General features: G+C 57.2%; 8 protein-coding genes across 8 annotated transcripts; 3 read left to right on the forward strand and 5 right to left on the reverse strand.

Annotated features, from left to right (window-relative positions):
- Positions 1 to 470: 470 nt before the first annotated feature.
- Positions 471 to 1397, reverse strand: SPSK_05468 (uncharacterized protein; the record flags this gene model as incomplete). Its single annotated transcript, XM_016732214.1, has 1 exon — positions 471 to 1397. One exon carries the CDS (start codon positions 1395 to 1397, stop codon positions 471 to 473), a length of 927 nt encoding a protein of 308 aa, XP_016583732.1.
- A 1782-nt stretch (positions 1398 to 3179) lies between these two features.
- On the reverse strand, positions 3180 to 5118 carry SPSK_05102 (phenylalanyl-tRNA synthetase beta chain; the record flags this gene model as incomplete). The annotated part of the gene is made up of 3 exons (XM_016731853.1): positions 3180 to 4530; positions 4608 to 4994; positions 5066 to 5118. 3 exons carry the CDS (start codon positions 5116 to 5118, stop codon positions 3180 to 3182), a joined length of 1791 nt encoding a protein of 596 aa, XP_016583733.1.
- Positions 5119 to 6826: 1708 nt separating this feature from the next.
- On the forward strand, positions 6827 to 8207 carry SPSK_05284 (oxalate decarboxylase oxdC; the record flags this gene model as incomplete). The annotated part of the gene is made up of 3 exons (XM_016732034.1): positions 6827 to 7738; positions 7840 to 7961; positions 8015 to 8207. The coding sequence occupies 3 exons, from the start codon at positions 6827 to 6829 to the stop codon at positions 8205 to 8207; spliced, it is 1227 nt and encodes a 408-aa protein (XP_016583734.1).
- A 681-nt stretch (positions 8208 to 8888) lies between these two features.
- On the reverse strand, positions 8889 to 13195 carry SPSK_04820 (Ran-binding protein; the record flags this gene model as incomplete). The annotated part of the gene is made up of 2 exons (XM_016731583.1): positions 8889 to 9451; positions 9523 to 13195. 2 exons carry the CDS (start codon positions 13193 to 13195, stop codon positions 8889 to 8891), a joined length of 4236 nt encoding a protein of 1411 aa, XP_016583735.1.
- Positions 13196 to 14237: 1042 nt separating this feature from the next.
- Positions 14238 to 14782, reverse strand: SPSK_05611 (uncharacterized protein; the record flags this gene model as incomplete). Its single annotated transcript, XM_016732353.1, has 2 exons — positions 14238 to 14375; positions 14423 to 14782. The coding sequence occupies 2 exons, from the start codon at positions 14780 to 14782 to the stop codon at positions 14238 to 14240; spliced, it is 498 nt and encodes a 165-aa protein (XP_016583736.1).
- Positions 14783 to 15235: 453 nt separating this feature from the next.
- Positions 15236 to 16411, forward strand: SPSK_05365 (fructose-bisphosphate aldolase, class II; the record flags this gene model as incomplete). The annotated part of the gene is made up of 2 exons (XM_016732114.1): positions 15236 to 15576; positions 15640 to 16411. 2 exons carry the CDS (start codon positions 15236 to 15238, stop codon positions 16409 to 16411), a joined length of 1113 nt encoding a protein of 370 aa, XP_016583737.1.
- Positions 16412 to 17321: 910 nt separating this feature from the next.
- Positions 17322 to 17954, reverse strand: SPSK_05584 (uncharacterized protein; the record flags this gene model as incomplete). Its single annotated transcript, XM_016732327.1, has 3 exons — positions 17322 to 17485; positions 17588 to 17785; positions 17939 to 17954. 3 exons carry the CDS (start codon positions 17952 to 17954, stop codon positions 17322 to 17324), a joined length of 378 nt encoding a protein of 125 aa, XP_016583738.1.
- An 837-nt stretch (positions 17955 to 18791) lies between these two features.
- Positions 18792 to 21987, forward strand: SPSK_04892 (116 kDa U5 small nuclear ribonucleoprotein component; the record flags this gene model as incomplete). The annotated part of the gene is made up of 4 exons (XM_016731652.1): positions 18792 to 18811; positions 18868 to 19010; positions 19112 to 21346; positions 21419 to 21987. The coding sequence occupies 4 exons, from the start codon at positions 18792 to 18794 to the stop codon at positions 21985 to 21987; spliced, it is 2967 nt and encodes a 988-aa protein (XP_016583739.1).
- Positions 21988 to 22640: the final 653 nt, after the last annotated feature.

The following is a 22640-nucleotide window of genomic DNA, read 5'->3' on the forward strand; positions in this document are numbered from 1 at the left end:
CTGAAGTTGGCCACTAGAACTTGCACGGGAGAAGGGCCATGCATGAAATTATCATGACTATGAGGTGGTTAAACATAAAGCACCTAGAAATACCCTTAAAACATAGATCCGTGTCCCAAACCTTGTAACAAAACCGAAAAATGCCTCTAAAGAGCATCTTGAAAATAAAAGAAACAAGATAAACCGTTTGGCTCCGTCATCCCGCAGGAACGCCTTTGTGATCCTCAACTCCCGGTTTCCCCGATCCTCCCGTGATGGTCGCAAAGATGTAGCCGTGAAAGAAATAAATACCAAAAAAGAAAGAACAGCATAAACTATCGTGGTCGCAGCATGGTATGTAGTGTCGTGGGTCGTGATTCTTCGTCGAAGATATGGGTTTGTGCCCTGCCGCTTGGGCAGACATGCCGGAGCAAGTATGTAGAGCAATGGTGGGTTGGTAGTAATTTAATTAGAGAAACGAGCCCTCGGCATCATCGCCGATCCCCGTGGCTCAAAGCTTCTCGTTCGCTGTAGGCAGGCGGTGATGTAGGTGGTTGGGCGCGGACTGCGGCGGACGGCGTCGAGGGCGATGACGACGATACCAAAGGTGACCCGCCTGCCCGTGATGTTGCCGCTCCCCCAGACTCACTGGACGCAGGCGAATGCGGCCTGGGTCGTAACGATGTCTCTTCTGCTGCTGCCATCGTCCCCTCTTCGAAGCTCCTGTTCGGCGCGATGGCCGACGTGCTCGTCCCCGAGCCCGTGCCCGGGCTCGAGCCAGATCTTGGCCGTACGTGCGCAGGCGCCGGCACAGAAACACCTTCTGCGACGGACGCCCGCTCGTCATGTTGTCCATCCTCGCCACTTCCCGTCATGGTCGCCTTCTTGGGTGCTTCATAGGGCGGCGGCGCTTCGCCCAGCTCGTTGAGACCTTCCATGCGGTGTGCATCGCGGGTGGTGTTTGCGAGGTCCGTCGTGTGCGCCCATGCCCAGCGGTTGGCAGTCCGCGGGCCGCGCCGGCCGTCACCAGGACGACGCGGCGCTGCGCTTATTCCGCGGCTATTGGCAGCAGCGCTGTTGTTGGTGCGGAAATACCGTCCCAGATAGATGTTCGGGGTATTTGACTCTGGGCCGGTCTGTGAAGCTCGTATGTCACGACGCTCGCTAGTTTCATTGGCACCATGGGGTCCCGTGCCGTAGCCTTCTTCGAGAATGTCACGCTCAAGCGCGAGGCGGCCCTGCTGGTTGAGAGAAAGTCCGTTCCGGCGCCGCCGGGCCCTCTGCCGCCGGGCTAAAAAGAAGACGGAGGCGAAGATGATGCCAGCCACGACACAGAGGGGCACGGCAACGCCAATCCACGTCTTCTGGGAGAACAAGGGGCTCTGGACGTCCCCGTCATCGTCGCCGTAATAGCTCATGGTTTAAGTGGTCCGCCCGTGGTCGGTGTTATAATAGACTCCCAGTGTGTTTTAAAAAGAAGTAGTAAGGAGACGGAGTTGATAGGTCGTCAAGATCAAACAGAACGGAAGTTCAGGGCAATCCTAGATGTCGTGTGTCGCCCAATAGTCAATCGTATGCAATGTGCGCAGTGTTGCAGCGTTGGTTGGATGGGAGAAAACGATGGGCTAGCGCATAGCTCTCTGTTCCGGGTTGAGACAGGTCATGTAGGAGAACGGGACGAAGGATACAAGAAAGGGGTCGTCGTTCGAGATGGCGGGCAGCTGAGGAAGGACAAGAAGAACCAGTCGTCGATGCGGTTCGGAAGAGAATAAAATAAGCGTCACGACGCAGTGGTCGGCTCGCGACAGGTTGGGCAAATCAGTCCGGAGGAGCACAGGCCGAGAGGAGGCTGCGTTACACAGGGCACAGAAATGCCGTGCTTTCTGTCTGGCCTTTCTCGCCTTCCTCGCCCTTGTCAGCGTGCCGTAGCCTTTGCTGAGGAGGCTGGGCTTTCCAGAGAACGGCGACAACTGGAAGGGAAATGTGCTCGGGCCGGGACTGGCGACGATCTTCAGGCGCCGGGAACACACATCTCCAACACCGCCTCGGTCGAGGCCAATATAAGGTGAGGTTAAGCTGAGAGGTGAAACAGAGTAGTAGAAAGGAAATGGGGAGAGGGCAGTATTTGATGACTTTAGTGGCCGACGAGAGCAACACACAGCAAGGGCGATGTCTCGAAAATCGAGATACGGAGTGCCTGTGCTTCTCCTTGCACAAACTCAGGTTTGGGCTCCTGCGTTCATGTCTCAAGGCTCGGGGTGTAAGGATGGATATGGGGAGTTGGTGACCGTTGACAATGGAGACGAAACTAGTCAAAAGCTATCCCTCTGCTCTGCACCTGCCCCCTGTCGTTTTGCGAGCTTTCCTGACGTTTTAGAACGAAATGCGCTGTACCGCGTGTGCATACAGCGGTGGCACAAAGACCGGCAGGCGCGGATTGCTGGTAGTTGGACTTGGTGGGGTTACTTCCGTTTTTGCTGAGTGTGATGGTGTGCCGAAGAGGGCCTGGCGTTATGATTTGGCTCCGGAACTGCCGGGAAGGGAAGGCGCAAGGCTTGTTCGTTGGTGGTGAGAAGAGGCTGGTATTGGCAGGCGCGGAGTGTTAGTGCGTTTGGCTGCCGTTGGTGGGGACGGAGAGTCCCTGAAGAATTGACATGTGTGGGAAAGAGCTGTGGGGCAAAGGCCTCAAGAATGAGACGTCAACTCAACGACCATACCATTACTGTAGGCGATACGTTGTATCTTACACGGGTTAAGAAATGCTGTGAGAGTGACACGGCACACAGTCAGCGTTGCAGTCCTACGGAGGACAGAGCATAAAGGACGAGGGTCGTCTCGGATGAGGACTGCATGATTCACTGATAGAATGGAGAGACAAGTCTCGGCTCATCGGTTTCGTTACCTGGCATCACTTTCATTTTATTGCTCCACTCATTGTGCCACCTGTTTACCTGTTCAAATGCGTACTTTTTAAATTTTGCTTGACATGATCACTGTCACATTCCCCCCTTTCGTTTTTAATGTCCTCCATATCTATTTTAGTCTTGCTAATGCCGCTTTTCACTACCCCACAAAAAGCCTCTCGTTTCTTATAATAAAACCTCCAGGTTGATCTCCATTGTGCTCACGGGGTATCTGGACATGTTAGTTTCAACTTGGTCATAGCGCAGTACAAAAACAAAAACCACGCAGAGGGGGTCCTACCTCAGGCCAAAGGCCTCGAGCACGGTTGGGTGCAGCACTCCCAGCTCGCCTATCCGCTGGGTCTTGCCGTTGAGCCGCAGGTAGATGGCCGCCGCGCGGCCGGGGAAGAAGGTCGGGTCATTGATCTCCTGGATGTAGTAGCCGTCTTGGGAGCCCGGCTTGGAGGATGTCGGCGTGGCAATGGCCGCAGCGGTCGCCTTGGCGGCCTCCAGGCCCTCCTCGCGCGTGATGAAGGCGCTGCGCAGCATCGCCATGACGCGGTCGAGCAGGCCGTGCACCATCTCGAACCCGGCCGACTTGGACGAGTAGGCGGCGGCCCAGTGGCGCTCGTTGCGGGCGTGGCGCTCGACCGAGTCGTCCTTGAAGGCGACGTCCGACACCTCGCTGATCATGAGCGGCAGGGCGACGCTCTTGTTCTCGCGGATGGTCTTGAGCAGGCCGGGCAGCAGCGACGTGCGCACAACCTGGTACTCGGTGGTCTTGGGGTTGGCCAGCTTGATGGCCGTGCTGCCGTCGTCCTTGCGGTTGAGCCAGCCAAAGTTCTCGTCGTGCGAGCACAGGATCAGCGGCATGACCTCGATCCAGCCGGCCATGGCGGCCTCGAGCCGCACAATGTCGGCGAGCTTGTTGATCAGCAGCGGCTGGCCAATGGTGGCCGACTTGTTGGGCGACGACCGGGGCAGCTTGTTGAAGCCGTACGCGACCGCGACATCCTCCATAATGTCGCAGGGGTGCAGGATGTCGGCGCGTGTCGGCGGCACGGCCACGTGCAGGATCTTGCCGTCGGCCGACGGCGTGGCATCAAAGGTCACCTTGGCCAGCAGCTTGACCAGTGCGTCCGGTGACTCCTCGAGGCCACAGCACTGGTTGATGTAGTCGACCTCGACGTCGACGTTGCGCGTGACGAGGCTCGGCGTGACGCGCGAGGCGCCGTTGTGCTCGGAGACAATACGCACGGGCTCAATGGTGTAGGGGTCGGCGCAGTAGCCGGAGAACATGGTGACCATCATGTTGCAGACAATATCGAGCTTGGTCTCGTCGGTGGCCGTGATCTCGATGAAGACGTTCTTGGTGTTGAGCGTGATCTTGGAGTGGTCGCCGTTGATGATGGGCGGCAGCGAGCAGACGACGCGGTTGGCGTCATAGATGACCGGGTAGACCTCCTTGTCGCGGATAATGTGCAGGTAGCGGCCGAGGTGCTTGTCGGACTCGTAAAACGCCATGAGCTCCTTGCCGTTCATCTTTTTCGTCTGGTTGAGCGGGATGAACGAGATGTCCTCGGGCTTGGGCGCTTCGTACGTGAAGGGGCCCTTGATCGTGTCGAGGTCATGTGTGCCGATGGAGACTCTGGATGGTTTGTCAGCTGCGAGTTCTCATGCAAGCCCAATCGCTGCTTCGTCTCCTACGCCTTGACCACCACTCACAGTGTTCTCTGGCGGGCCAGGTTCTGGTGCAGCTTGTCCTGCAGGCTTATGAACGAGTCGTAGGTGGCCTGGGTGAAGTTGATGTTGCGCAGAACGGCGCCAGCAACGAGCGGCCGCACGCGCGAGGTGTCCTTGCTGACGGTGATGGTCTGCATCTGGGCCTCGGGGATGTCGAGCAGGCGGAACTTGGGCATGGCAATCTTGCCGCGGAAGACGTTGAGGTTCATGGCAATGCCCTCGAAGCACAGCATGTCGTAGCGGTTGGCGCCGATCTCAATCTTGAGCTCCGGCGGCTCGTCGGCCGGTCGTGCCGGGTCATCTTCGGTGTCCTCGTCGACCTCGACGCCGAACTCAAAGGCCAGGTCCTGGAACTCATCAGGCGTGAAGCTGGGTTGTGGATTTGTGTTAGCGCCGTGTCTGGTCTTCCTTGTCCCCTCGTGAGGACCCAATCCACTCACGTCTGGCCCAACTCCTTGAAGAGGCGGTATTTGTCGACGCCAATGGTCGGCATGGCGGCGGTATCGAGGGGTTTTGCGGAGGTGTGGGCGAAGAAACGTCGGCCACGGTCTGGTGGGCTAGCAGAAATGTGCGCAGAGCAGCACGTTTGGAGAAGAATGGCTGCACGAAGTGTTACGATGCTTTGCGAGTGTCGGTTTCGGCGATGCGTTTTGACTCATACGGAGTACCAGCAAAATTCACATTCTGGCGCAAATGCTGCCAAAACCCGCCTAAACAGAAAAATTATTGGCCAAAGCGAGTGGTCTGGCTATGTTCCCCACGGTCGCACTTTCCCACTTGCGCCAGAGTAGTGAGGGGTGGCCCAGCCTGGTGGCAGAAGGGACGATTGGCCCACAGTTCGCAGCCGCGCCTGTTGGCCCCTTGCCAGGAACAGATGGAGCAACGCAGCGTTGCAATGTGCAAGGCAGGAACACAGGGTTTCTGCCTAAGGCGCCGACGGCTGGCACTGGGCAGGTGCGACCAAAGCGAAAGAGACCTCCACTTCAGTTACAGGCTCAATGCAACAGAGACAGAGACTGCCATTTGCGTGTGAAATTATATTGTTCTTGTCCGATCCGATTTCTTTTTGTTCTGACGTATTTCCCGTTAATTCCCAATATGTTGGCACTTTTGTTTTCATTTTGTATACCCCATGCAGTGGTAGTCCTTTCTCTCGCGCACTTCACAAGAAATTTTGATTCGCGGTCGCCTCGATCTCGAATATTTTGTTGATATTGACATTTTAATGCTTGAAATTTTGACGGCCAAAGGTCACAAAGAGAGGCAGACGCTTTATTGCCGTCAACCGACAGGTCGTATCCCTGTATGCTTCCATACCTACAGCTGTCTAGGTCTGACAAAACACCTCGATTGTGTGATGCCAAGACTGCGCATCGACCGCGCTTTGTCTCGATTCGGACGCGAGGCTGCGTCGATCCCCAAGATGTCGTTTGTCGTCTTGTGTGTGTTTGCTGCAAGGTCCCCCATCAATCCCACGTTCTCCACTTGCTCGCACGCCTTAGTTGACAGCCGCACGATGACACAATCCAGGTCAGCGAAGAGGCAATGCTTGCATCGTCATTTCCGCACGCTTTCATTTCTGTGTATTTTGCGTGTAATTCTGTGTCCTGCCTCTGGGATCAGCCACTTCGACGTGGCCTCATACTGGCTTAAAATGGGGAATGCGGTGTCCAGGTTACGGTTTGGGAAGGATGTGCAATCTTGGCAGGTCCCATCAAAAGCAGAAATAAGCTTTACATGGTCGGCGAGCTGCTCAAGTCGGACGCCAAACACGAATTGGTATATGCGCCGGAGAACAACAGAATGATTGAGAAGCAGCTACCTACGTAATAGCAAACCCACAAAGGTAAAGACGTGCCGTTGCGCCACCCGGCTGCCGGCAAATCACAGCTCGCTCGTCGGGGTCCAGCACGGCCAAGGTGCAGATTAGCCTGCAAACTGCAAGCCGTGATGGGGGTGCCGCGAGGAGGGGTGCGGTGGATGGGACGAACAAGCTTGATGGGAGCTTGCGAAAGCGTAGGAAAGCTTATTGACAAATAAAGGCGTGGTCGAACGCCACAAACAGATATATAAACATCAGCTTGTCCCTCTCCTGGTGGCTTGGCCATGATGCATTCACAACCTCTTCGTTCTCTTTGTAGGCTCTCTGATAGACCTTTGTGTGCTTTACTCGTTTTCAGTCCCCAGTTTCCTCATTCACTATGAAGCTCAGCGTGCTGTCCGTCGCTCTTGCCGCATCGAGCGTCGTGGCCCGCTCGCTTGAGGCCCGTTCCGTCAAGCCGCAGCCTGAAGACGGATCCGGAAAGGGCGCCCCGATACTCGGCGGCACCAACGCCGCTCTCGACGCCCAAAACCCGGACAACCTCGGCGAGCTGCCCACCAGTGACGCCGGCACCGTGCCCAACCTTAAGTGGAGCTTCTCCGACTCCAAGACCAAGCTGTTCAAGGGCGGCTGGACGCGCGAGACCGTCGTCACCGACCTGCCCTCGAGCAACACCGTCGCCGCCGCCCAGCAGCACCTGACCAAGGGCTCGCTGCGTGAGCTGCACTGGCACCGCGTTGCCGAGTGGGGCATTGTCTATGCCGGCGCCATCCTCCTCTCCGCGGTCGACGAGAATGGCCAGTACCAGGTCGAGCGCCTCGAGTACGGCGACATCTGGTACTTCCCCAAAGGTGTCGCCCACACCGTCCAGGGCCTCGAGGACCAGAACGAGTACCTGCTCGTCTTTGACGACGCCGACTTTGACAAGGTCGGCACCACCTTCATGGTCGACGACTGGGTCGCACACACGCCCAAGAGCATCCTGGCCAAGAACTTTGGCGTCAACGAGTCCGTCTTCGCCAACGTGCCGACCACCGACCCGTACATTATCAACGCCACTGTTTCGGCGGCCAATGACTCCGTCGCCAACCCGCCCTCGCTCGGCAGCAATGTCAACGCGTCCACCACGTACGTGTACCGCACGTACCAGCACGAGCCTGACTCCACCCCCGGCGGCGGCGGCTCGCTGTACAAGGTCGACTCAACCAAGTTTCCCATTGCCAAGACCATTGCTGCCGCCATCGTGACCCTCAAGCCGGGCGGTTTGCGCGAGATGCACTGGCACCCGAATGTGAGCTCTCTCTTTCTCTCGATCTCTGTGTCTCCTCTGTTTTTTTTTTCTCTCGTTTTGGGCTGTCACCGACGTCGACCCAGATTGACTAACACGCTCAGGCCCAAGAATGGCTGTACTTCCACAACGGCACCGCCAGGGCCACCGTCTTCATTGGCGGCGGCAATGCCCGCACGTTCGACTTTGGGCCTGGCGACACCGCTGCTTTCCCGGACAATTCGGGGTGAGTGCTTCTTTTGTCGTCGCCGTTGTTGCCGTTGTTGCTAACATCTGCAGACACTATATTGAGAACACTTCCGAGACCGATGACCTCGTTTGGATCGAGATCTACAAGTCGGACCGCGTCGCCGACATTTCGCTGACCCAATGGCTGGCCCTGACCCCCGCCGACATCGTTTCCCAGACCCTCAAAGTGCCTCTGAGTTTCGTCAACCAGCTCAAGAAGGAGAAGCAGGTCCTTCTGCCGTAGGCATGCGGCAGGCAGGGGTAAGAGGAGAAATCCAAAACGTGTAATTGGAAAAGTGCTGGGTTTTGTGTTGTAGAAATTAGTTACATAGAATGTTGGCTCTTGTCGCACAGATACAGTCTCGGCGATGACAGAAGTGACAAGTCAAAAGAGTAACGAAGCACAAGACAACATACAACGAACACACACGGATGCCCTCTGGCTAAACGAACGCAAGCCATGACTTCTCTTTTGAAATCCTCTTTGATTGAATAAAATGACGAAACGGGGCCTCCCTTTTCTGGACAAACAAGCCATGTATGCTCCTTTCCGATGATTCTTTTTTTCCATGCACGCACGCACAGCTCAGCTCTGTTGCAAATAACTCAGTGATGGGGCCGATAAAACGCAAGTGTGAAATAGATGATGCTGGTCCGGCCTTCCAAGAAACTCCACTAAAAACCAAATTATAAAAACGGACGTACGAAATGAAAAGGAACGAAAACGAAAGAGCAACATACAAGAACAACAGAAAACTCCGTAGAAAACATATGCAGGTCTCGCAACATTAAATAGTGTAGGGAATAAGGTACAAGGTGAGACAATATAGACGAAAAATGGAGGGGGAAATGGGGAAATGGTAAGGGCTTGGAGAGGCAGGTGATACTAAAAACAAACTCAATCGTCGATGCGCATCGTTGTCGACTACTTTTTGTTGGACGCCTTGTGCTCCTCGAGCACCTCGGCAAGCTTCTGGGCCGCCTCCTTTGTCTTGACCTGGAGCATCCACGTCTCCAGGCCGTTGCCGGCCTCGTTTGAAGTTGTCAACTTGACGTATTTGGCGTTGGGTTCCGGCTTGTAGGTAAAGTCGGGGAGGAGCGCTCGGTTCAGAGCCACGTGTCCGCGCGGCTCGGCCCGCAGCAAAAGACGAATGTGGCCGGTCGTCTTGTTCTTGAGCACGCGGAGCGGGCCCACACCTTCCGTCTTCCACGGGCTCTTTTTCTCCTTGGCCGCGGGCGATTCGCTTCCCGAGTCGTCATTGCCGGTCGAGAGTCGGAGGGCCTTGGCACGCACCTCATGGACGGCGGCCTCGTCCTCCTCGCCCGGCCCGCCGTCGGTTAAACTGATTTGTTCCTGTGGGGCCTCATCTCCGTCAGCCTGGTGTCCAGAATTATCCGTATTGTCTTGCGTGGCACCAGGCTCGGGAGTGCCAGAGGCCGGTGTAGTAGCCAGGCTAGAGGCGCCACCGAGATTGGTGAAGGGGGTGTCTAAGTCCAGACGGTCAACGGATGTTCCTCTCCTCTTGGAAACGCGATGGTTGGGTCTGATATGAACTTACTAGTACCTGATGATGCTCCGCCCAGAGGTGGGGCGAGATTGAACATTGGCGCGCCAGCAGGCTTCTGCTGGCCAAAGAGCGGCGTGCTGCTTGCTTGGGCCGGCGTTCCGCCGCCGAAGCTGAAGATTGCCGAGCCGTTGCCGGCAGAGGGTGCGCCGCCGCCGAAGCTGTTGCCCGGCGTCGTCGCAGGCTCCGTGGTCTGGGAACCACCGCCAAAGGAGAAGAGTCCACCAGCACCGCCAGTGCTTGCAGTCGGAGTGGCAGCTGGCGCGCCACCACCAAACTGGAACATGGACGTGCTTGGTGTGGACGACTGGCCGTCAGCGCCACCGGCACCAAAGCTGAATGACGACGGTGGTTGGCTGGCAGCGGACGAATCAGCACCCGATGCGAATGGGTTGCGGAAAGGCTGGCTGGCACCGCCTGCGCCTCCAGCGTTGAAAGTGAATGACGAGCCTCCCGAACCAACAGAGCCGGCGTCGCTACCGCCGCCAAAGCTGAAACCGGTTGAGGGAGCAGGAGCTGAGCTCTGCTGCGGCTGGGTGCTAGACGCGCCGAATGAAAAGATAGCGCCTCCAGACGGCTGGGCAGCAGGCGTGGTGGCATTGTTTCCGCCAAAACTGAACGACGGGGTAGTCGCCGCGGTGGCCGCAGGCGCCGTAGCTGCCGTAGAAGGCGTGGAGTTACCGAACAGACTGGGGGACTGCGTCTGTGGGGCCTCTGTAGCGCCGCCAACGGGGGCGCTGCCAAAGAGAGGCTTATTCTCCTGCGCCTTCGACGTCGCGCTGCTGGAAGACTTGTCTGCATCCCCGTCCGTCTTGGAAGCACCAAAGGAAAACAGAGGGGTCGAGGATCCAGGCGCCGCAGGGCCACTTGATGAAGCGCCAAACATGGTCTTCTTTGACTGCGGTTCGTCGCTGGCGTTGGAGTCACCGCTCTTCACCGCATTTCCAAACAGAGAGGGTGCAGCCTTCGGCGCAGAGTCCTCATCAGCAGACCGTTTCTGGCCAAAGGAGGGCGTGTCTGTCTTAGTAGCATTGCCAAAGAGCGTCTGCGAGGCACCAAAAGCAGGTGCAGAGGAAGGTGTGGTGGATGGAGTCTTGCCGAACAGGGTCGCTGGGCCAGTCGCCGGCGTGGCGGCAGCACCAAACAGAGAGCCGGTCGAAGAAGACGCTGGTGCCTTTGTGGCCGACGCACCGAAAAGAGACGGAGACGAAGAGCCCGTTTCAGCAGACTTGTTCGAAAATGCGAACAAAGGCGGTGCGGCAGCTGCGGGGGGAGCGGATGTCGACTCCTTGGAGCTGTCTGCCGGGGCTTTGTCATCAGCGGCCTTGTCATCAGCTGGCTTCTCGGAAGCAGCAGGTTTCTCTGTAGCCGGTGCCGTCGCACTGCTAGCGGGAGCGGCCGCGGTGCCAAACTTAAAGGGAGACGAAATGGCGGCGCTGCCGCCTGCCGCCGCAGGTGTGGTGGAAGTAGCGCTGCCAAACAGAGGCTTGCCTGGCGTTGTCGAGGCACCGCCGGCAAATTTGATTGGGCTATCCGGCGTCCACGTCTTGTTGGCACCGCCAAACAGCGACGACGTTGCCGGCTCCTTTTCTGGACTGGCACGCTCAGAAGTGGGCTTACTGCTAAAGAGGGGTGTAGCCGAAGACGCGGCCGCAGGTGCTGACTGGAAAGACGGGGAAGAACCATCGTTGCCACCAAACATACGGATCGGCTGTCCGTCCGAGCCCTTGTTCACACGGTCGAAGAGACTGCGGCCAGGCGTGGCATCCGAAGCCTCAGACGAGCTGGCAGAGGCATTCTGCGAAGAAGCGGCGAGCAGGGGGTTGGCCGACTTGGGGGCAAAAAGAGATGCAGAGGGTGGCGCAACAGATGCACTTCCACTGACGGAAGCACTCTGGTTGTCACTGCCCTCTTGGGCTTCAGATTCGTCCTGGGCATCGGCGTCAGAATCGTCCGTATCCTCGCCATCCGCATCCGCGTTATCGTTGCCGCTGCCCTTGGCGGAGCTGGCGTCTGACAAATAACCAAAGATATTGCTGTTCTGTGCAGCACCAGATGCAGATTTCAAGCCGCTCTCCAGGACCGACCGAGCCAAACTACCGTTCGTAGAAGGCTTCGTGGACGATGCTAGGGCGCTGGACTTGAATGGCGAAGTCGTGTTTTTGGTACCGAAGGGGCCATCGAGCGAGGGCTGGGTGACCTTGATCGTAGGGGTACCGGCTGCCGAAGATTGTGCAGTCTCCTTGGCAGGCGAGTTTGCAACCTTCTCGAAGAAGGCCTTGGTAGCCGATGGCGTAGATGAAGGCGTACCGGCGGGCGTCGGCTTTTGCTGCTTGGCACGCTGGAGCTGGTCCACGCCCTCGCCTCTCGTAGCCTTCCGCTTTGTCTTGTTAAGTGAAGGGGTGCTTGACTCGAGGAGCGGCTCGCGGTCAGCGGCTACTTTGGAGCCATCGGCACGCGTCCGCTTCTTGGCAGGCTGGAAGGTAGACGCGTTGGATGTCGTGGCGTTCGGGTCAATGTTGTCTTGTGCCTTGCGCTTTCCAGTGCGTAGGATGCCCTCGGTGCCATTGGGCTTCGACGACGACCTCGCCGACTTGGACAAGTCGGCCGGGTTGACCATGAGCTCCTCCTCGTCCTCTTCACCAGGCACGCTAGGGATGTTGTGGTCCTGTTTCCACTTCGTAAAGGTGTCCTTGGACACCTTGACCGTCTTGAACTCGTACAGACCATAGCGGAGCATGATAAGGCTCCGGTTCTTCTCGTACTCCTTTGCAAAGTTTGAAATGTTCAGCTTCCAGTCCTTCTTCAAAAACACCTCATCGGCGGCGTATTTGAGCCGGCGAAGATCCAGGATACAAAAGAACTGGTTGCGCTGCTCCTCGTTGAAGTCGGGCGGGCACAGGTGCGCCAAGAATTCGTTGGCATACACGGACTGGCCGCCGGCTCTCAGATCGCTCGGGAGCATGTCGGTCATTGCCTCGGCGCTCAGCTTCGGGTCGGGGTCGGGGATCTTCTGCTGGAAAAGTTCGCTCGACGTGACCTTGGCCATCTCGCGCGCGCTCAGCTCAGCACCAGGAGCGCGATGTGACCGGCCAGGCGTCGTTGCGGGAAAGCTGCCACGCAGCGTGTTGACAGGGACGCGCGGTGTGAAAGTGAAGGCGGGCATGTCGCGGGCCATTGAGTCGCGGAACATGTTGCGTGGTGTCGTTGCGGAGGAGAAGTTGGTTCTCCGCGGTGTCGAGGTCGGTCTGCCCAGGCTGCTGCTCGAGTAGAGGTTGTGGCTGTTGCCGTAGGAGTAGGTGTTGGAGGGGTTGCTGCTTGCAGTGTTCGAGGACGTGCCAAGACGGCCGGACGGGCCCTGAACGCGGTCATGGATTTTCCGCTGGGCCAATTGCGTCGGAGAGGCGCGTTTGGCAGGGCTTTCGGGGGACTCGACAGGTGGTGCAGAAAAGGTGCCCGAGTAGCGTGCTGGCGTAGCCTGCTCGTCTGGCCGCGCCAGGCGGATGCGGGACGATGCACGATCGCCGTTCACGAGGTTCGTGCTCGTCTTCGGGGTCGGCGTTGCGGCGGACGTGGTTGTGGCCTCCCGAGAAGAATTGCGGCCGGCGCTGACCAGGCCCGTCAGGCTGCTAAACCAAGACTTTGGCCGCTTCTGAGGGGTCTCCATGATGATGGCTGATCTGCTCCGTTGGGACGATCGATGACAGCGACGGTTTTGGGAGGGTAATTAGGCTTCAGAGCAGGCAGAAAATGAAGCTCAAATGGAATGCATCGACACTGTGGCGCGAGCTCTGCGTGTATTAAAAAGGGGTGCGATGAAAGAAGAAAAACAAAAACAAATGCACGTGGAGAAATGAAAATTCAAAAGGAGAGGATGCGCCTGTCGATGCGTGGCGACGGGCGACGAAAAGGAGAAAGGGGGAAAGTCGCGTTGATGGATATCGCGATGGGCAGATGCGTGAAAGTCGCGACTGGGGGAGGAAAAAATTTGGAGGCCAGAAAATATTGATGATGTGGCGCGTGCAGCGCACCAGGGGGGGCGCTACAAGAAGGAAGGAGCGAACAAGGGCATTGACAGAAAGTGGAAGGAACGCGCAGTGAAAGAGAAGGCGCTAACCAGTGTGTGGACTAAGAACTGTGTGGAGGGAAGGAACAGGACGCAAACCAGCCCAATCGGTTGGGCTGGGACGAGCTCCAGTACGTCCGCTTAGTTGCATAGAAACTGGTATGTAGGAAAGCGATAGTGCGACTCCGGCAGACGTGCTCCCTCCGCAGTGCGCACGCGCTTTGCTTTACGGATGCTGCAGCGTGTCTGACGCCGGCAATTTGTCAACTGGACGTCGTTCACTACCCGCCAATGAATATTGGCGCTGTATATTCACAGATTTTCACGCTCTGCACAACGAATTGTTTCTCTAGAATAGTGAATGTGTGAACACGTAAACATTAGTATCGCAGTTTCCCTAGTCGTTTGCCCCAGTTCGCGAAGCACCACGGTAAAACGATTACTAGAAGGAAACTGCGACCGGAAACACAGCTTCAGATGCGCAGGTTTGGAGTCAAAGAAAGCCGAACAGGGCAGGACGGGTGCCAGCGGTTGATTTGCCGGGAGCGCCTGCCTCGTGAAACACCCCGAGCAAGAGCAACAGACCGGTGCCGACTAGCGACGACCTATGAGCCACGAGCCACGAACCGCGAGCCACCGCTGGCTACAGCATTGTTCTGTCGTAATTTCCCGAATCCATGACATGCATCCGCAGAGCATCAGTACGGCAGGTGGCTCGGCTTCCAACTGCCCGTCCAGGTCGGTCGTTGCCCAGGACGGCAGGAGCAGCAACTGGACGGAACTATGAAGCGACGACACGAAAATAAGAAGGAACGCTATTGCCCTCACCGTCCCAGGACGACGGGAAAACGCCATGTACACAGTAGCAACTGCAGCAGATTGTGGCGCGCGTGGGGTTCTTCGGGTAGCTGTTCTCCAAAATTGGGAAAGAGCAGTCGTGCACGAGCCAGGGAGACGAGAAGATCGCAGTAACAGGTGACCAGGAGCAGGGAGAAGCAGGAAAAGCAGGCCATTGGTAAGGGGACTTTCGGGACATGTTAGTGTGCAATGCCGCCGAACAAGCGCTAATTTCGCAAAGCCTCGGGCATCACCACAGGCATTGGCATAGGCATGCGCTACGATTGGCCACTGGCAGCAATTCGTGCGTCCAGCTTCCGGCTCTGGGACGGTCTTTCCTGATAGGCGCATGACGCAGTAAAAGGCAAGAAGGGGCACGCACCCGGGGGGGAGACAAGAGGCAGGAGCGTGTTAGTCCGGACTTCGTCACTGGAATTGCTCTTCCTCTTTTCGTCAGACAAAGCCCCTCCTTCTTACCTTGGCACTGGGTCTTGGGTCATGTTTGTTGCAAGGTTGTTATAAAGAGCTTCGGCCATCCACTCGCTGCTCCGTAGCTCCAATTGACGGTTTTTTGCCTCAATCCATATCGTCTCTTTTTATCCCTCGTTTCTCGCTGAAATACGCATCGTTTGCTGCTGCCCCACCCCCAGCGAAATCTCCAGATCCAGTCAACTATATATATTTTCGTGCCCCTCTTAGCACCTACTAACCCCTCTCTCCCTTTGTGAACAAACACTAACAACACCTCCCATCAACGAAGCAGCCCTCGCATCACCACCCCCAATTCGCTCCAACACCGCAACCATGGGCATCCTCAGCGACCTCAACCTCAAGCCGGGCGTCATCTACGGCGATGACGTGCTGAAGCTGTTCCAGTACGCCCAGGAGAAGCAGTTCGCCATCCCGGCCATCAACGTCACCTCGTCGTCTACTGTCATTGCTGCCCTCGAGGCCGCCCGTGACGCCAAGTCGCCCATCATCCTGCAGACCTCGCAGGGCGGTGCTGCCTACTTCGCCGGCAAGGGCGTGGCAAACAGCAAGGAGAAGCAGGAGGCGTCTGTTGCCGGTGCCGTCGCTGCCGCCCACTTCATCCGCTCGATTGCCCCCATCTACGGCATCCCGGTTGTTCTGCACACCGACCACTGGTAGGTCGTTTGTTTTTGTGAACTTTTGTTTCCATTTTGTCTTTTGTTTGCCCTATCGTGCAGTCGACTAACAATTTCGGATGACAGCGCCAAGAAGCTCCTGCCCTGGTTCGACGGCATGCTCGACGCCGACGAGGCCTTCTTCAAGGAGCACGGCCATCCCCTGTTCTCCAGCCACATGCTCGACCTGTCGGAGGAGCCGCTCGAGGAGAACATTGAGATCACGGCCAAGTACTTCAAGCGCGTGGCGCCGTGGAAGCAGTGGCTCGAGATGGAGGTCGGTCTGACCGGTGGCGAGGAGGACGGTGTCAACAACGAGGACGTCGACAACGCCGCCCTGTACACGCAGCCCGAGGACGTCTGGCAGATCCAGCAGACCCTGAGCGCCATTGCCCCCTACTTTAGCATTGCCGCTGCGTTCGGCAACGTCCACGGTGTCTACCACCCTGGCAACGTGCGCCTGCACCCCGAGCTGCTGGGCAAGCACCAGGCGTACGTCTCCGAGAAGCTCTCGGACAAGTCGGGCAAGCCCGTCTTCTTCGTCTTCCACGGCGGCTCCGGCTCGTCCAAGAAGGAGTTCAGCGACGCCATCTCGCACGGCGTCGTCAAGGTCAACCTCGACACCGATCTGCAGTGGGCCTACCTGGTCGGCCACCGCGACTACATCACCAAGAACATTGACTACCTGAAGACCCAGGTCGGCAACCCCGAGGGCGCTGACAAGCCCAACAAGAAGAAGTACGACCCCCGCGTGTGGGTGCGCGAGGGCGAGAAGACCATGAAGGCCCGTGTTGAGGAGGCCCTCAAGGACTTTGGCGCCGCTGGCCAGCTGTAAGGAAGAAAAGAGGCATTCATCTGAATTTTGCTCTTTTTCCTTTTTTTTTTGTGTCCAGGCTTGTTGGCGGTTTCTGTAAGGCCCAGTGATCCTTTGTATTTCACTCATATATTTGTGGGATCAAACCAATGAAAAATAATAATAAAAATTCTACCTTGCAGCATTCTCCTGATCCGTTTATCAATATCCCGCGGTGCTTGAGTGGCCTGTCGAAAGCCAGTCAACCATTCTGCATTTGAAAATCGTGCATATTGGATGCCGCCGATACTGTAACAGTAAGGCCGTTGGATTTGGCACTGTACCTCTGCCGTTTTGAACTGTCAACTCGCGGAAAAGTGTACCGGATGTTGGGAGATTTGTCAATTACGGGCACGGTTTGAATTGTGGTATGCACTGTGCAAAAGCCATGTGGCCCCCACTCTCACAAGTAAGAGTCTCGTCAAAACGCGCATAGAAAGGCGCATAGCGCCAATTCCAAGACACGATCGCTGAGTTGCTCGCTGTTGTCAGCAACCAGTCCGTTTGCGACAATGTGCGGCGTCATCGCATAATCGCAAAAGCGGTCACCGTTGCAGAAAAAGATACGAAGTATTCATATACAGAGTAGGTGCAAGGTATTTGTTTTTGATAGGTCTAGCAAACGATACTCGAAAAATATACAACGGCTGTCGGCGGTGGTTTCCGCCTCAGCATGGTAACAATAAAAGATATTACAGGCACCGCCCAAAAGGCAGGCAATTAAAACCCGTCCCGTTCCCAATCCGCCCCTCAGGGCAAGGCGTCACCAGTTGCATCCGACCCAAACGCCGGGACAAACAGTCCACTTGTCCGTCTTGGCGTCTTTGTAGGATGAGACGCTGAGATGCTGTTCTTTTTTCCTTGTTCGTATGTCGGGAATCAATCGGCTGATTTACAACTTCGCCTTGGACCGGGACTTGTTGAGAATGGGCTCCAGCTTGGCAGCCTTCATAACGTTGCCCTTGATCTTGAGCTTGCCGGACATGAACAGACCCTGGGCCTTGGCCTTGCCCATGACGAGCTTGCCAAAGTCCTCGTCAGAGAGGCGGAGCTCGACTGCGGATGTGTTAGCGAAAGCGAGACAACAAAGGTAAAACAAAAGGCCGGCGACCTAAAAAAGTCCCCGGGTATCCGAAGCGATCCGGGGGTAGAACCTACCATCAGACTTGTCGAGGCCCTGGACGACCTTGCCCTCCTTGGCGAGGTCAATGAACCAGCTCTCGGTCTCGCCGGCAGGGTTCTTCAGGGTGATACCGAACACGGCCTTGCCGTTCTTGATGGCATCCTTGCGATCGGCCTCGCTGTTGCTAAGGACGTCGTTGATGGCATCGAAAGCCACGGAGGAGGGGAACTTGTCTATGTGCCGGGGGCGCATGTCAGTATGCTGCATTCTTCGCGCAAAAAAATAGGGTGCGCAGTGCCTGCAGTCTCACCGCCATCGGCGGCGCATCGCAATATCGTCCACCTCCCAAAACTTTTGCGAAATGGAGAGGGCGACCAATGACTTACCGTTGGAGATACCCATTTTGAATGTAGTCGTGTGACGGTGATGATGCAAAAAAATGCGGATAGTGCGGAGATAAATGCGTATGCAGTCAAGCTCGTTGGCTGGGAATACAAAAGTTTGGATGCGATGAAATGAGGTTGAAAATAAAATAAAAAAGAAAAGGGAAGAAAAAGAAGGGGGAAAGGGAAAGGGGAAAGAAATAATAGATCTTGGGAAACTACGTTTGGTTATGTAGTCTGGCAGGGAAGCCCCCATCCTTCCCCGTTCGGCATTCTGGGGTATGCTATGATGACGCTTGAATCAGCACAACAGCAGCATGTGAACCTCGGCGAGACGATCTTGTCATGTGTGCCTGCAGTTTTGGGGCCTTTGGCCCCAACTTTGCTCGCAAGCTTTACTGAATGGGGTTGCTGGCTTTCTGCGACGGTAGTGCCTCTCCACCTATTTGGCCCGCTATGGCAGTGCGGGTTGGGCGTTTGCCATCCGCCTGTGGGCCGCAGTTGCCAAGCTAGCAAATCAAATTGGCAGTGCCCATGACCAAGGATCGGAGGAAGGCACGACATAACTAAGTCATTACAGGGAGAACCAAAACCGGAATCCGATTTGGTCACGTGCGCAGGCCAGAATTCGCACTTGGGGCGAAAAGTGCGACCGAGATCTGAAAGCTCCCCTCCTTCCACACTGGCCACTCACAGCGCACGTCAGCCTTGTCCGCTAGCGCCGAGTTTTGCTGGAAGCTTTTTCGCAGAAGCGTGGCGCGTCCACAACGTCCCAGGCACAGGCATAGGCACAGGCACAAAAGCGGCCCGCACATCCCCCACGTCTTGTCAGAACTCAACACGCTGGTCTGTCGCAATGGATGATTTATACGACGAGTAAGTAGCCCAGCTCTCCAACACCATGCGTCTTACTTTGCTAATGCGCCCACCAGGTTTGGCAACTTCATCGGCGAGGAGCCCGAAGCTTCGGACGAGGGGTCGGAGCAGGGCGACGCCGATGCCGACAACTACGTCTACGGGGATGACGAGGAGGTAGGCGAGGATGGCGTGGGACAGGAACTGATGGAGGTGGACGGTAGGTTTGCCCGTATTTCCGGCCAATGGGGAGAGTGGAGAGTGGGAGAGAGGGGGGGGCCGAATGTGTTTGCTGACATGTTTCTGTTTCGCTGCCTCTAGATGAAGGACCGTCGAACGCCGTCATCCTGCACGAAGATAAACAGTACTACCCGACTGCCGCACAAGTATACGGGAGCGAGGTGGAGGCGCTGGTGCAGGAGGAGGATGCACAACCGCTTAGCGAGCCGATTGTGGCGCCGGTCGAGCAGAAGAAGTTTGTCGTTGAGGAGGCGGACCTGCCGCCCGTCTTTTTCGACCGCGGGTTTATGGCAGACCTCATGAACTTCCCCGAGCAAATACGAAACGTGGCCTTTGCGGGCCACCTGCACCACGGCAAGACGGCGTTTGTGGACATGCTGGTGCTCGAGACGCACGACATTGGCGAGCGGCTGGAGCAGCGGTCCGGCCGGAGCCGCGACGAGCAGCTGCGGTACACGGACGTGCACGTGCTGGAGCGAGAGCGTGGCGTGTCGACGCGGAGCGCGCCCATGAGCCTGGTGCTGCCGTCGACCAAGGGCAAGTCGCACCTCATCAACCTCATCGACACGCCGGGCCACGTCGACTTTGCCGACGAGGTGGCGTCGGCGCTGCGGCTCGTCGACGGCGTGTGTCTCGTGGTGGACGTCGTGGAGGGCGTGCAGCTGCACACGGAAATGGTGGTGCGGCACGCGATGCTCGAGGGCCTGCCGCTCACGCTGATTGTGAACAAGGTGGACCGGCTGATCCTCGAGCTCAAGCTGCCGCCGACGGACGCGTACTACAAGCTCAAGAGCACGATCGAGGCGGTCAACAAGGTAATTTTCGAGACGCTGCCGGGCGAGACGGACGACCGCAAGCGCGTCAGCCCCGAAAAGGGCAACGTGCTCTTTGCCTGCACGGACATGAAGTGGTGTTTCACGCTGGCATCGTTTGCCAAGATGTACGCCGACAGCTTCGGCGCCATGGACACGGGCGAGTTTGCCAAGCGGCTGTGGGGCGACGTCTTCTTCAACCCCAAGAAGCGGTCGTTTACGCGCAAGGCCGTCGAGGACAACGCCAAGCGCTCGTTTGTGCACTTTGTGCTCGAGCCCATCTACAAGCTGTTCACGCACACCATCAGCGAGAACCCGCAGGACCTCAAGGCGTTTCTGGCGCCGCTCGGCATCGCCCTCAAGCCGTCGCAGTACAAGGCGGACGCCCGTGTGCTGCTCAACTTGGTGTGCGCCCAGTTCTTCGGCCCGCCCGCCGCCTTTGTCGACATGGTCGTGGCGCACGTCCCGTCGCCGGTCGAGGCGTCCGCGCGCCATCTGCAGCGGTACTACACCGGCCCGCTCGACACCAAGGTGGCCGAGTCGATCGGCGCCTGCGACCAGGACGGCCCGCTGGTGATGGAGGTCACCAAGCTGTACAGCGCGCCAGACGCCAAGAGCTTCCACGCGCTGGGCCGCGTGTTCAGCGGCATTGCGCGGCCCGGCACAGAGGTGCGCGTGCTGGGGGAGGGCTACTCGCTGGACGACGAGGAGGACATGGCGCCGGCGCAGATTTCCGACGTGTGGATCCCGGAGACGCGCTACAACGTGCCGACCGATGGCGTGCCGGCAGGCAACTGGGTGCTGCTGGGCGGCGTGGACAACTCGATCGTCAAGTCGGCGACGGTGGTGGCGCGGCACTTTGCGGACGATGAGGACGCGTACATCTTCAAGCCGGTGACGCACTACACGGAGTCGGTGTTCAAGATTGCGGTGGAGCCGGTCAACCCGTCGGAGCTGCCCAAGATGCTGGATGGCATCCGCAAGATCAACAAGAGCTACCCGCTCATCACGACCAAGGTCGAGGAGTCGGGCGAGCACATCCTGATCGGCACGGGCGAGATGTACATGGACTGCGTGATGCACGACCTGCGGCTGCAGTATGCGGACATGGAGATCAAGGTGTCGGACCCGCTGACGCGGTTCTGCGAGACGGTGGTGGACGAGTCGGCCACGCGGTGCTGGACGCTGACGCCCAACAAGAAGAACCGGCTGACGATGGTGGCCGAGCCGCTGGAGGAAGGCCTGGCAGGGGACATTGAGTCGGGCGCCGTGCGCATCAAAGACCCCGTGCGCAAGACGGCCAAGTTCTTGCAGGACAAGTACGACTGGGATCTGCTGGCATCGCGCAGCGTCTGGGCCTTTGGGCCGGAGGAGATGGGCGCCAACCTGCTGCAGGACGACACGCTGCCGGGCGAGGTCGACAAGAAGATGCTCAACACGGTCAAGGAATCGATCCGGCAGGGCTTTAGCTGGGCCACGCGGGAAGGCCCTCTCTGTGAAGAACGTGAGTTGCCTGTTCCGCTCTTTTTTTTTTTTGGTCATTTTATCTCGTTTTGAATGTGCTAACATATTGTAGCCATCCGCAACATCAAGTTCAAGCTCACAGACGTCACGCTCGCGCAAGAGACCATCTACCGTGGCGGCGGCCAGATTATCCCGACGGCCCGCCGTGCCTGCTACGGCTCGTTTATGCTGTCGTCTCCGCGACTTATGGAGCCCGTCTACACCGTCTCGATGACCGGCCCGGAGGCCGCGTCCTCCAAGTTGTACCAGATCCTGTCGCAGCGCCGCGGCCACGTGCTGACGGACGTCGGTATTCCCGGCACCAATTTGTCGCGCACGGTCGGCCTGCTGCCCGTCATCGACTCGTTTGGCTTTGAGACGGACTTCCGCATCTCGTCCGACAACACAGGCCTCGTCAGTCTCGTGTTTGACCGGTGGCAGGTCGTGCCGGGCGACCCGCTGGACCGCGATGTGATTTTGCGGCCGATGCAGATGGCGCCAGTGCAGGGCACGGCACGGGACTTTGTGCTCAAGACGCGGAAGCGCAAGGGTCTCAGCGAGGACGTGTCGATTGGCAAGTTCCTAGAGCCGGAGCTGTACAGCGAGCTGGTATCGAGCGGGACGCTGGAGGAGGGCTCATAGAATGGGGAGGACTATTTTAACCCCCTTTTAATTTTGTTCCTGATGGTCATTGGCTATGTCTTATGTTTCTCTAAAAACGGAGCGATGGTGAGGGTCACATTTGATTTTCTTGATTTTCTTGCTTGTTCTTGATTTTCGTCCTGTCTTTCTTTCCTTCTCCTTTACGATACGAACGCACAAGGTCATGCATGTATCCCGGCGAATTTACACTTTTTGTTTGGTTCCACGCATGTGTTCGACAGGCGGACGTTTCCCATCTCATCTCTTTTGGGGGCTCTTGGAGGTTTATTCCCGCTAGTTCAGGGGCTGTTTTAAACTATAGAAGGGACAAATATAGGGCCGGGATGCCAACATTCCATGAGACTTGGTCCAAGGTCTTTTGTTCTCTCTTTTGCCGTGCAGGTGCAGAGTGCTAGTACCAGCGAACAGGTCGGCTTCGCCAGGCGTTCGTTTTTGACAGACAGTTGCGATTGGCCCAGTATGGTGACAACGACCTACGAAGTTTAGTCTGGATGTGTAAATAATACACAGGCCAATAGATGGTGTGGATGATACGGTCCCCGGCTCGATTTAGAGGCTTATATCTGGCCCTGTCACTATATCTGATAACAAATGACCTATTCTGCCTGTCTGTCATCTTCCCTGTGTAAGAA

Source organism: Sporothrix schenckii (assembly GCF_000961545.1).
Source record: "Sporothrix schenckii 1099-18 chromosome Unknown Cont49, whole genome shotgun sequence".
Classification (NCBI taxonomy): domain Eukaryota; kingdom Fungi; phylum Ascomycota; class Sordariomycetes; order Ophiostomatales; family Ophiostomataceae; genus Sporothrix; species Sporothrix schenckii.